The following is a 13,730-nucleotide window of genomic DNA, read 5'->3' as shown; positions in this document are numbered from 1 at the left end:
CAAAAGGTCACTGGACACTGGCACATGCCCAGAGGGAGGGCCAGTGGTCCTAACCAGTCTTAACAGGCTAGAGCACAAACTGGACACATTCGACTCCAAGTTCCTAAACAACTTGGGCAAACATCTTATTGTTTAGGCTCCCTGAGGCTTGGAGGACATGCTCATTTTTGTAGCAACAATTAAAGCAAGCTTGATTAATGAAGGCAGGTTACAGGTTTCATGAATTTAACTGATGATAATCCTCGGTTTCAGAGCTTTAAAAAATTCTGATAAATTGCTTATATCCTTCTCCATCTTTGTCAAAAAGCGTGAAAAGTTTGCTTTCTTTACTGCTTTATCCTTTGTACATTCCTCCTTTCTTCCCTTATTTCTAAATAGGTATATACTTGTAGTTACTGATTACAAATAATGTATAAATATATGTGGTTGTACCAGTGCAGATTATATATGGCCCACGGCACATCCCAGTGATTCTGTATAATTTTGCTCTTACTTCAGCTTGGCCAATTTCTGCCACTCAACTATGCTTAAATATCAAACTGTGTCCTACTGTTTGTAGTTTATTGGTTTATGTGCTCTTAAAAATAATGCTAATCTGGGTCAACAGTACCCAGCTGGGAATTTATTTTACTCACACATGGGCAAAAATATACCACAAATTATATGTTTGATATTCATTTCAGCACTGTTTTCAAGAGCAAAATTATTGGAAACAATCTGAATGCTCATTAATATGATCGATGGTGGCTGAATACATTAAAATATCATTATTTTAAACTGTGGTTTATAGTAACATTATTTTCTAAAGTATTGCCCAAAATATATTTTCTTCTAGGTAAAATATTGGCAAATTATATATGGTACTTTTTTTCATCTTTAGGTCTTAACAAAATAAGATAACAGGTAAGCATATGTTAGTCCCACTACTACATATGCACTTTTATTTTTTTGAAAGTTCACTGATTTGTCCTATTGTGAATTCTAGTGGTCACAGAGTGACTGTATGGTCCAAAAACAGATCTGTTCCAAGACCTTTTTATATTCCCTGAAATCTCTGAATTAAATGTAAGTGGGGAGGTACCATTATTTCAAGTTTAAAATAAAAAGTCACAACATTTTTGTTGTAGTTTTTGCAAAGAATATACTCATCCTAGTTAGTCTTTGGAGAGTGCTTTTCTTTTCTAGAAGCTAAGAAACAAGAATGCTCATTAGTTGGTAATGAACCTTCAATTTGATGAATTGATCCTGTTCCTTATGAAGCCAAGATTTAAAAACATTCTTGACCTTATGTACCTTATGCCATCATAATTTTTTCTTCTTGTATTTCCCAAGACTGTATCTCTGATCTTGCAGACATGCCACTGTGATGTTCTCCCTTACCTAACATAATGTCCACGTGAGCCAAAAAATGTGTATGATAGATGAATCTTCCACAGGGCTGTCATCCGGTCAGCATTCCCCTTAAGGAACACCCTACATATCACAGACTGTTTACTGTGACATCTGTGATCTCTGATGTGGCAACATAAAATAGCCAAAGCAAATGAAACTGTACCCCGAGTTTAAGACTTATTTAACTTAGATGTAGCAGATTTTTTCTTTTTTTAATACAATAGTTACTATTTTCTCTTAAGGAAAACATGTGACAGTAATATACAAGTCCTTTATTTTATTGTTATTTTCATTGTCACTACTATCAGGGAAACACTGTGAACTATGTGTCAGTAGACAGAAATAACATCTACCCATTCATGCCTTATCAAACTCGTGCTTCTGTTTCAAATGATAACTTATTGTTTAATCATGTCAATATAATAATGAATCTTCATACAAGGCATTTTGTATTTGTGTGTACTTTGTTACCCACTAACTAAAGCTCTTTTATATCTTACTGCTTTTCCATTGACTGAGTGAAAAAAAGAAGATATGAATAGTTACCACCATTGGACGTGTATAATAACTGGATTATATTTATATTCAACGTGTTCCATTGAATAATTTGTCAAAAGTCAGAAAAAAAGAAAATTGTGGTAGTTAAGTAAAATTCAGATCATCTTATTACCAAAACAGGATTTCTTCTGTTAGGACTCTACCACTAGTAGTATTGGAATTAATGTTAGAGTGATTGGAATATTGACCTGCATTTAAGTTGAGCAGTAAAACAAGCATAGTTGTGCTTCTGATACTGTTATGAGTGTTAGAGGTAGATTTTGTATATCTCAGACATCATGCGTGAAGTTCTAAACACTTTAATCCCTTTTCCATAGGCGAGCTAGACGCCAAGATGTGAAGTATGGGGACCCAATCACCCAGTGCTGGGACATAGAAGACAGTAAGTATACGTTTAATATGCTTTTCTCCCATTGAAAATTTTAAGCCTGGTCTTTGTGTGTCTTTTTTATTATAGGACTTAAAATATCTACTCATTTTGTGTAATGCTTGTGTTCTGGAAAAGCAATAGGAGGCTTTATAAATCAACCCCCTATTCATGTGCCTTAGTGGATAATTCTTTGTTGTATTGTTATTTGTTTCATATGGCTTTTAAAATTCCTGGACCTTTTTTTTTTCCTTTTTTAATGCCTTATCCATCCTTGTAAAGTTTGAAACTGCTATTAGAGATAAAGCAGAATATAGTACAAAACATATGGACATTTAGAGTAAACGCAAAGAGATCCTCCCGGAAAAGTTTGCTGATAGTGCTAGAGTTATTAGAGAGAAATTTTCGGTAGCCTGTGCATTATTTGTATTCACTTATTAATTTCTGTATCCATTCAATCAGTAAATATTTATTAAGTGACTTCCACGTGCATATAATTGTCCCGGGTCTACTTTGAGACAAAGAGCCTCCTTAGAGAACTTACAGTTCTTTGGGGAGATGTCATAAGGCACAATTAGTGATGTGGGAGTTTAGCAAAAAAAGAGCTCACCGGAGACTGTATTGTTCAGAGAAAATGTCATCGTATGGAAGATTCTGAAAGTCTGAATGTGAGAAGGGCAGAGTGGAGAATTGAGAGGAAGTCTGTTGAGTGATTCTGATAAGAGAAAAACTCTGTAAAAGTATATATTCCAGAGCTTTAGTTACTTTCCACTCTCAAGGTCTGCCTTCAGATAGAAAATACATGTGCATGCGTACACACACACACACACACACACACACACACACACACACACACAAAACCAGAGGAAGAAATGAACTGCCTTCCTGTCATCACATTGTTAGTAACCATGTACCATTGAATAAACAATCCAGATTTCATAGTCTATAACTGGAGGTCTGGCAGAGTTCTCAATTTAAAAACAAAACAATTATTTCTAATTTATAATATCATTCTTCTGAAAAATAAGCTCTAGTCCAGAATAGTACATTTGTCTTCTTGTTCTAATGTGTAGGTGACCCACTGTTATGTCCGGTGTTTTATTTAGCAGTCATTACTGTGTGCTGTGCATACAGTTTTCACATGTGCACATGAGATTAGCAGAGACTGTTTTAGGTATTGAGGATATACTAATGAAGAAAAAAGTAAACAATCTGTGCATTCATGGATCTTATATTTGTGCTGGGGAGGGAGCAGGCAACAAACATTAAAAACAAGTAAATATATGTGATGTCATATAATGATAAATGTTATAAGGACTTATAAAAACCGTTACCATCTCCACTTCATCACATCCCATTCTTGCTGTAACCCCTTGCACATCGCCTTTTCTAATCATCACCACCACTCTGACCCAAGCTATTTTTTGTCAAGATCACCAGTGGCTTCCTCCTTGCCAAATCCAATGGCCACTTTTAGGTTCCCATTTTTAGTTCTTCTCTAGCTCCCTCCTCCCTGAGACTCTTCACTTGGCTTCCATGCAGTGATGTGCTGGAGCCGGTTCTTGTGGCCTCATGACAGCTGGCTGTTTACTATGTAGGAATTTTGTGAGCTGGTTTTAAACCATTGGTAGCTTGAATCAGCCATGGTGGGAGTTTTTACACCAGGAAAATCGGCAAACACTATAAATCAGGGCTTTTTGTTTTCAGAGATGGTCTCTGAGCACGCCTCTGCTTATTGGCACCACATGGAAAGCTTCTGGTTTTTCTCTTACCTTACAGGTTTCTCCTTCTGAGTGTTTTTAACTTTCCTTTTCATCCTACCATCTAAACATCCAATCTCTGTCTATTCACCCCTTAACACTACCCATTTCAATACTGTTAGAGGCAATTTTTTTTTTTTTAGTTTTTTTTAATTGAAGTATAGTTGATATACCATGTTGTGTTAGTTTCTGGTGTACATCAAAGTAATTGTTATACATACATATTTATTCTTTTTCATATTCTCTTCCATTAAGATTTATTACAGGATATTGACTATAGTTCCCTGTGCTTATACAATAGGACCTTGTTGTTTATCCATTTTTATATATAATTGTTTGCATCTGCTAATCCCAAACTCTCAATCCATCCCTTCCCCATCCCCCTGCCCTTAGCAACCCTAAGTCTGTTCTCTCTGTCTGTGAGTCTGTTTCATAGATAACTTCATTTGTGTCGTATTTTAAATTCCACATGTAAGTGATATCACATGGTATTTGTCTTTTTCTTACTTTGCTTAGTATAATAATCCCTAAGTCCATCCATGTAGCTGCCACTGGCATTATTTCATTCCTTTTTTTTTTTGGCTGAGTACTATTCCACTATACACACACACACACACACACCACATCTTCTTTATCTCTTCATCTCTCCATGGACATTTAGGTTGCTTCCATGTCTTGGCTATTGTAAATAGGACTGCTGTGAACATTGGGGTGCATGTATGTTTTCGAATTATAGTTTTGTCCAGATATATGCCCAGGAATGGGATTGTTGGATCATATGGCAACTCTATTTTTAGTTTTTTGAGGAACTTCCTTTCTGTTCTCCATAGTAGTTGTACCAGTTTACATTCCCACCAAGAGTGTAGGAGGGTGCCCTTTTCCCACAGCCTCTCCCACATTTGTTATTTGTAGCCTTTTAAATGATGGCCATCATGACGGGTGTTACGAGGTACCTCACTGTAGTTTCGATTTGAATTTCTCTGATAATTAGCGATGTTGATCATCTTTTAATATGCCTATTGGCCATCTGAATGTCTTTTTTGGAGAAATGTCTATTTAGATCTTCTGCCTATTTTTTTTCATTGGGTTGTTTTTTTGTTGCTGTTATTGAGTTGTATGAGCTGTTTGTATATTTTAGAAATTAAGCCCTTGTTGGTCATCATTTGCAAATATTTTCTCCCAGTCAACATGTTGTCTTTTCATTTTGTTTATGGTTTTCTTTGCTGTGCAAAAGCTTGTAAGTTTGATTAGCTCCCATTTGTTTATTTTTGCTTTTATTTCTATTGCCTCTATAGACTGACCGAAGAAAACACTGGTATGACTTAGAGAATATTTTGCTTACATTCTCTTCTAGGAATTTTATGCTTTCATGTCTTATACGAGTACGTAAGTCTTTAAGGCATTTTGACTTTATTTTTGTGTATGGTGTGAGGGTGTATTCTAACTTCATTGATTTATAAGCAGCTATCCAACTTTCCTAACACCACTTGCTGAAGAGACTGTCTTTTCCCCATTATTTATTCTTGCCTCCTTTGTCAAAGATTAACTGACCATACGTGTGTTGGTTTATTTCTGGGCTATTCTGTTCCATTGATCCATATGTCTGCTTTTATGCCAGTACCATGCTGTTTTGATTACTATAGCTTTGTAGTACTGCCTGAAGTTTGGGAGGGTTATGCCTCCTACTTTGCTATTTTTCCTCAGGATTGCTTTGGCAATTCTTTGTCTTCTGTGGTTCCATATAAATTCTAGGATTCTGGTTCTAGTTCTGTGAACAGTGTCATGGGTAATTTAAAAGGAATCTCATTAAATCTGTAGATTGCTTTGTGTAGTACAGCCATTTTAACAATATTAATTCTTCCAATCCAAGAACATGGGATATTTTTCCATTTCTTTAAATCGTCTTCAGTTTCCTTTATCGATGTTTTATAGTTCTCAGCATATAAGTTTTTCACCTCCTTGGTCAGGTTTATTCCTAATTATTTTATTTTTTTGATGCGAATTAAAAGGGATTTTTCTTTTTTTGTTTTTTTACATTTTCTCTTTCTGCTGCAACCAATTTCTATTTGTTAATCTTGTATCCTGCTACCTGGCTGAATTTGTTTATCAATTCTAGTAGTTTTTGTGTGACGTCTTTAGGGTTTTCCATATATAGTATCATGTTGTCTTCATACAATGACAATTTTACTTCTTCCCTTCCAACTTGGATACTTTTATTTCTTTTTCTTGTCTTCCTGCTGTGGCTAGGACTCCAGTGCTAGGTTGAATAGAAGTGGTGAGAGTGGGCATCCTTGTCTGGTCTGGATTTCAGCAGGAAGGCTTTCAGCTTTTCACTGTTGAGTGTTATGTTGGCTGTGGGTTGGTCATAAATAGCTTTTATTATGTTGAGGTATGTTCCCTCTAAACTCACTTTGATAAGATTTTTATTATGAATGGATATTGAATTTTATCAAATGCTTTTTCTGCATGTGTTGAGATAATCGTGGTTTTTGTCTTTCTTTTGTTGATTTGGTGTATCACATTGATTTGCATATGTTGAACCATCCTTGTGACCCTGGGATTGATCCAATTTGGTCATGTGGTGTGTCATCTTTTTTATGTGTTGTTGGATTTGGTTTGCTAATATTTTGTTGGGAATTGTTGCATCTATATTCATCAAAGATACTGGCCTGTAATTTTCTTTTTGGTAGTGTCTTTGTCTCATTTTGGTATTGGGTAATTGTTGCTTCATAGGATGACTTTGGGAGTGTTCCCTTCTCCTCAATCTGTTGGAACAGTTTGAGAAGGATTGGTATAATTTCTTCTCTGATTGTTTGGTAGTATTCCCCAGTGAAGCCTTCTGGTCAGTTTTGGTGGTTGTATGTTTCTAGAAACTTGTCCATTTCTTCTAGGCTGTTCAGTCTGTTGGCATATAATTGTTCATAGTATTCTCTATCAGAAGCAATTTGACTTTCAGATTTATAGTCCAGTTCTGAAGTCTTGCCTGTGTGCAAGACTTGTATGCTTCTGTGCCTACCCAGGAACCCCTCTCATATGCCTAATAAGCATCTCAAATTATATCTGAGAAAGAATTCTTGTTATTTTCTCCAAAACCTATTTATTCTGCAGGCTTTCCCATATTAATAAATAACACCACCACTCACCCAACTGCTTGGTCAAAAAGCAGCTAGGAGTCATCTTTTATGCTTCTCTTTCTTTCACATTTTATCACTAGCCTCTCAGTACATCCATTTGGCTCAGTGGTCACAACTGCTACTTCTCATCACCTCCACAGATGCCGTCCTAACGAGACCCACCATAACTCTTTAGTCGCCGCTAAACTGGTCTCCCTGCTTCCATGCTTGCTTCCCTTCAGCCTAGATCCCACTCAGTAACTAGAGTAACCTCTTTAAAAACATCACTCCCTTATTCAAAATCTTTAAAAACTTCACTCCCTTACTCAAAATTTTCACTAGCTTCTTAAAGCAATTACTAAAAGCTCCACAGCCTTTACCATGGCCTGCAAGATGCTACTTGATGTCGTTCCTAACAGTTTCTCTAATCCTCACCTCACTGTGGCATGGCTTGCTTACTGGCTTTCTCTTTTTCAAAAGCACCAGTCTGGTTCCTGCCTTAGCCCTGTTTGCATCTGTTTCCTCTGTACCCTAAGAACTCTTCACTTCAGGTGTCCACCTGGCTCCATCTTCACATTATTTAATCCTGTGATTGAAATGTTAATTTCTCAGACACACCCTTCCTAACCAACCTACCTGAAATTAGGCTTCCTTTCTAAGCCTAATTATCCCTAATCCGCTTTCTTTTTACCTGTAATGCATAACACAGTCAGATACTATATTCTTTATTTATTCACTTGATTTTGTCTCTGTCACTGGAATATAAAGGTGGTGAACTTGCCTGTCATAGTCACCAGTATATTTCGTGCACTGAAAGCAGTGCCAGTATGGTAGGCACGTGTAAGAATGTTTGCGTTATGCACAGATAAAGGGAAGGGTAGTCAGCTGGATAAGCACTTGAGCTGTGCCTTAAGGAAATGAATCAAATTTTACTGAGTAGATGAAGTAAAATTACTAAAATCAGAAAGAACTCGCAGAGGTTTCCTTAAGTTTGTGATGATCCCTTTGTTATTCTGTGGAGTTCATGTTTACTCTGTAGGTGATTAGCAGCTATTTCGTATTGCTAAGAAAAGCTGTTTTTTTAAAAATAAAAGTTATTTATACCTGTTTGGTGACTGATTGGAATAGGAGAAGCCAGAGACAGAGCATCGGTTGTGGGAATTAAAGTAGAGGTCATGAGGGTATGTACAAACTAAACGTTTTCAATCTTAGGGGAGAAAGGGGTACATTCGAACAATAGTTTTTGGTAAAGAAGAAAGGAGATGACTTGCTTATAACCCACCATAAATATGTGTTGCATTGACTTCGTCACGTCTTGAATATTCGCAAATAGATGTTTCGTTTTGTCCTTCCTTTGTTCATTAATTGTTATATACTGTGGTACGGCATGATTACTAATGATATAAAATCAGTAATTCATGTAGATGAACAGTGTTTAACAATGTTAAACACATAATCTCGCTGCAGTGACTTTAGTGACATGTAATATATATATTATAAACAAATATTCCAGATATTTCTCTATGAAAAATATTTTTTGCCTGCAATCTGGAAGATTAAAATATCTTTAAAATTATTTTACACTTAATGAGAAGATATTCAACTATTTAAAAACATTATCGTATACAACTTTTGCACCTTTAAAAATGGATAGTAATGGAATATTATACATAGTATGTGTGTATATATGTGTGTGTATATATATATACACACACATACATACATATAGATTTAAATTTAAAAATAGAAATTTTAAATTCAGAGATAAAACAAACATTATTGGAAGCAACAATAAATCAATTTCCAGTCAAACTGATGTAGGGATGACTTTGTTTCAAAGGGTCACTGTTTCTACTGATTTGAAGATGGATCTCATATAATCAGCTCACTATTTCCCTTTTCCAGTTAATTTGACTAATTTATCTTTTACTGAATTGACCGATTCTTTGGTGGAATCCGTCTAATTGGGTTTCTCCCGAGCCCTTGCCCCATCACCTAACAATCAGCCTGCTTTGTTCATGAACTCCCTTTGCTCAGGAAAATGGTATCTGTTACTATGAAATGATGCATGTCTTTCTCCTCCGTGATCGGCACTGGTGATCTTCCTGTGCATTAGGAATTTATTAACTGTGAAAATCATGGCTATAATCTGTTGAATTGGCAGAGAGAGTGGATAGATTACAGATTTCAAGTGGAATCCACACATTTTGAAGGTTAGGTAAGGTTAATTCATAATGGGGTCAGCATGCTTGACTTAATCACTGTTGGTAAGACACAGATAAGTTCAAAAGAAGTTTCTTGAAAAGAAGCCTAACAGTTGGATGCATGTGTATTCATGTCATTCGCTGATAATTCTGTGTGCTTAGATTTAAGATTCACTTAGGTCCCTTAAGCCTTACTCTGGTTTATGCCTAAACTGCTAAGTAGGCCCATCTGCAGAATTGAGACATCTGAATATATGATGAAAAAGTGCATGTTTGGGCCAGGCTGAGAAGCCGTCATTTTTTATTTGATCAAATTTGAGCTACAGATTTTAGATCACACATGGGACACAGCCTTTGGCTACTCTGGAAGGAATGTATTTCAGATGGTGCAGTTGATTTACGAGAATAAGGTGTCTGAGACACTGATCCTTTAGCCTCCCATTAACTATCTTATAGCAAATGCATATTGGGCTAAAATATCCCTCTTTGAATAAAAGAGAACTTTTTTTGGTAGATAATACAGATAAGGTCCTGTTTCTGAGTATTAGAGCATCTAACTAATAGCATCATCATAGAATTTCTTCAAGCATAGAGCACTGCACTTACTTTTCTGACATCAAAATGTCGTATGGCGATAACATATGGTTATATGTTACATGGTCAGTTCTGTGGGCCAGTTCATAAAAGCACTTCTCTTTAGAGGTAAAATTGCTCTTCAGAAATATCTACAGAATTGGTTATATTTTATACAAATTAAAAGGTGTTAAAGTATTAAAAGATGTTGAGATTTATTCAGTTCAGCTCAAAGAGGCTCAATATTTAGAGTTAGATCTTGTGAATTCTTATTTAAAAAGAGAAATTGCAAAAAGTTAATATATTGATGAAAGTAAAAATTGCAGTGCAGGGACAGAGTTTAAAAAAATCAATCTATTAGATAGTATTTTACTCTCAGGTAATAATATTATAACATGAATTTCCTTTCTCTGTAATAATATGTATGAATCTTTCCCCCATGGCATCTGTTCTAAATCAGTCTATTTTCCCATTGCTTTTAAAATCGGGTCAAGGTTAATCTCCTATTCCATGTTTGCTTTCCAGGCATTAGTCATGAAGCTGCTGATGAAAAGGTGATTTTCGGCATTGAATTTAATTCAACCTTTCTGGAATGTATACCTAAATCCCAACAAGCATCTATTAAGTGGTATATCCAGCGGTCAGGAGAGGAACATCGCGAGGAGGTAAGTAATAGTCATCAAAGAATGCTCACCTTGAGGGAAACAGTGTAAAACTGCATGCAAGTTTAGGTTGTGAGAGGAGATGTTTTAGTGCCAAATTGAGCTCTTATCACTACTTGGTAACAAGGAAAAGAAAATTTTATACTCTCTACCACCCAAAGTAACAATGCCTTTGAGATAGGAATAGGCCAATTTAATGCAAATGTGTTAATAAAATACATTTAAAAGCAGATTGAATTTTAAAAATTTACATGATTCTTCTTCAACTTTTTATTTTTCATAGATGATCTATATTTTAGAACAATTCCCTTCAAGAACAAGACTTTCCCCCAACAGTAGAACAATGACTAAATTCTAACTCACGTTGTGTTCAGTTTAGATCATAAAATGAAACGTCAAGTTGGTACAAAAATGGAAATCTGTTTTATCATATGAACAAGTTGTATAAGTATCTGTACATCTGTACCTTTTTAGTGTAGTGTATTAAAATGAAATCAACAGAGGGAAAAGTAATATGGATGCTCTACTCATCTTTTGACAATTTTTTGTTTCAGTTTTTTCTGACATACATGTGATGAAAACACATCACAAAGGTTTTCTGAGATAGGTGGGTTATATACTGAATTTAATGAGTTTGGGTAGTCTGAGAAATCCTATATTAATATTATTTGAATGTCATGAAACAAAGGTTAAATGACAGAATTTTTATATTTCTATTCTAATGCCTATGAGAAACCAGTGATACTCAGTCTAGACTTCTAACAGTCCCAGTATTAAACTAAGGACACTGTAATGGTAATGGAATGAACACACAGTCAGAATTAGATACGTTGTGTAATGATTCTTTGGTAATATTACTGAGGCCCTGTGGGCCAGAATTTTCTAAGGTAAATAAAATAAATGCAAAAGTTACTGTCAAAATAAAACGAGAAAACACATATAAGAATGTGAATTTCAAGCAGGCGATTACTCAAAGGGTAAAATATGCATATAAAGTTGCAGACACTCTACTGGGAGGATGTGTGAAATAGGAAATAGCATTGATGATGTGCTCACCCTGACTGCGGAGGGTTGGTGAATAGGTGGTGACTTCTCCAGCACTCAGTTTCTCTGCCATATAAGTAGGTGGACTAGATGTTCTCTAAAATATGTCTCCTTGTGAAGTCTGTAAATATTTAATGTGGAATAGTGGTTCTCAACTTCAGGCAGTTTTGCTTTCAAAGTGTTCACATTTAGCAATACCTGGAGACATTTTTGTTGTCACGACTGGGTTGGGGGAGGATGCTACTGGCATCTAGTGGGTAGAGGTCAAGGATAGTGCTAACCATCCTGAAGCACACAATCCTTCATAATAAATAACTATCTGGCCCCACCCAAATGTCAGTAGTGCTAAAGTTGAGAAACCTTGGAGTCAAAGAAGCTAATTTTATGATAAGTGATTAATTTAAAGGTACGTTCCACTGTTACATTAAGAAAGTATCATTCTCTATGTCTAAGAATAATTTCTCTATCAAAATATTGACCCTCCACATACTTAATACTAAGGGAATAACTTCCTTCTTTATGTCAAATTTCTCTGTGAAAACGTGACGCTTCACTGTTACTGACATCCGTTAAGTTCAAAGAATATGGCATATCTATGCTAAATGTCTGAGTCTCATTGTTTACCAATATAGATTACAGTCTTATCTGACATAGAAGTGATTTAATTTCAAGATATAAAGCACTTATTTTTTACCCATGAAATACTGAAAGGACATTGTCTGGATTTTTTTAACATGCAGATTTTTCTTTTAGTTACATTGCAGTATTTTACTCTTGACTATCCCGAATGACTATTTTTAATTTTATAGTTAATAAAGTTTGAGTTTCTTTTCAGTTAAATATAATTGTTTAATAATGATTTTTTCCCTCTATGACATTTAATCTGACTTTTAAAAAATATGGAACTCTGCTTGGGGTACTCTTCCAGTCATAGATACATACATTTGCCTGTGCACATTTGCATTCACATCTTTCATGTTTCCTAAAAACGCTGTGCGTTACTTTAATGTACCTTTTAACAGTATATCATACAGTCATGGTGGTACCATGCTCTGTAAATTTCAGTGGAGCAGAAACAGTGTATTTATTGAATTATACTTAAAAATATTTTAGCTGTAATGTTTCAAATGGTATTTTCATCTGTCTTTGTAAATAGGTAATTATACATTGTCCAGGATATGCCATACTGCTTCCTGAGCTGAGGAGAGGGGCAAAATCCAGACTAGATTTGAAGTATTTTTCCCAGCAGGATACCTTCTGCTGTTTACCAAGAAGGTCACAGTTTGCCATGTTTCCTTCACTCAAAAAAAAAAAAAAAAAGCCTGAGGGAGGGCCCGGGCTCTCCTGTGGCACAGAGGCTGTCACCAGGTTAGTCTCTGCCAGGAGGAGAACATTTCCTTGCTGAGTTGTTTCACAGTTGGGTGCTGCTGTTGAGGTCATGAGTCAGCTATCTGCTGACTTTCTTATAAAGCTGTTCTTGAAATTGATGATGTTTATGCTGTAACTAGCAAGTTAATCGGCAGTCTCTAAGCTTCCGTTGAACTTCTGAGATCTGAATAAATAATAGAGGCAATACCTTATACCATTTGCAACAGTAATTTTTCGGTGGATTTTTAAAATACTTTTAAAACATCTCCAAATATTTGTATTTTTCCATCTGCAGGTCTTTGTTTTATTTTTGTTGCTTTTATTATAAAAGCAATATAAATGGTTTTGAAAATAAGGTAACATAAAAAACTATGAAATCACTAAGTACCGATAAGCACAAATACTATTTTGATGTCTATTCCAGCCTTTGTTTTCAGACTTACCATTATACTATTAGCACTTTCCCCTGTCATTCAATTTTAATAACGTTTCCTGTTCCACACCCCTGCCATCCTGATACCACAGTCATCCACAGATGTTCCATGTTCATGCAACCTCTTAAAAAAGGAATCCAACTTTCCTTTAGCTAAATCTTCCTCTACTTCTTTATTTTCTTAGGACAAATTCTTTTTTTTTTTCCCCTCTTAGATAGATACTGTATCTCTTTTATTTTTTTTAGGAACTTTTAT

At 35.4% G+C, this 13,730-nt stretch overlaps 1 protein-coding gene across 7 annotated transcripts in view; it reads left to right on the top strand.

The window, feature by feature from the left end:
• The window catches only part of SEMA3D (semaphorin 3D), a 197,287-nt gene that overhangs the window by 172,425 nt on the left and 11,132 nt on the right, over positions 1-13,730 (top strand). For all 7 annotated transcript variants that reach the window (XM_057730880.1, XM_057730875.1, XM_057730877.1 and 4 more), the window contains 2 exons: positions 2,268-2,332; positions 10,493-10,632. In XM_057730880.1, coding sequence (XP_057586863.1) covers positions 2,268-2,332; positions 10,493-10,632 — 205 coding nt within the window. The remainder of the gene's footprint in view (positions 1-2,267; positions 2,333-10,492; positions 10,633-13,730) is intronic.

This window comes from Hippopotamus amphibius, chromosome 4 (genome assembly GCF_030028045.1).
Source record: "Hippopotamus amphibius kiboko isolate mHipAmp2 chromosome 4, mHipAmp2.hap2, whole genome shotgun sequence".
Taxonomy (NCBI): Eukaryota; Metazoa; Chordata; class Mammalia; order Artiodactyla; family Hippopotamidae; genus Hippopotamus; species Hippopotamus amphibius.
The sequence above is the reverse complement of the archived record's forward strand: the minus strand, read 5'-3'. Positions and strand labels throughout refer to the sequence as shown.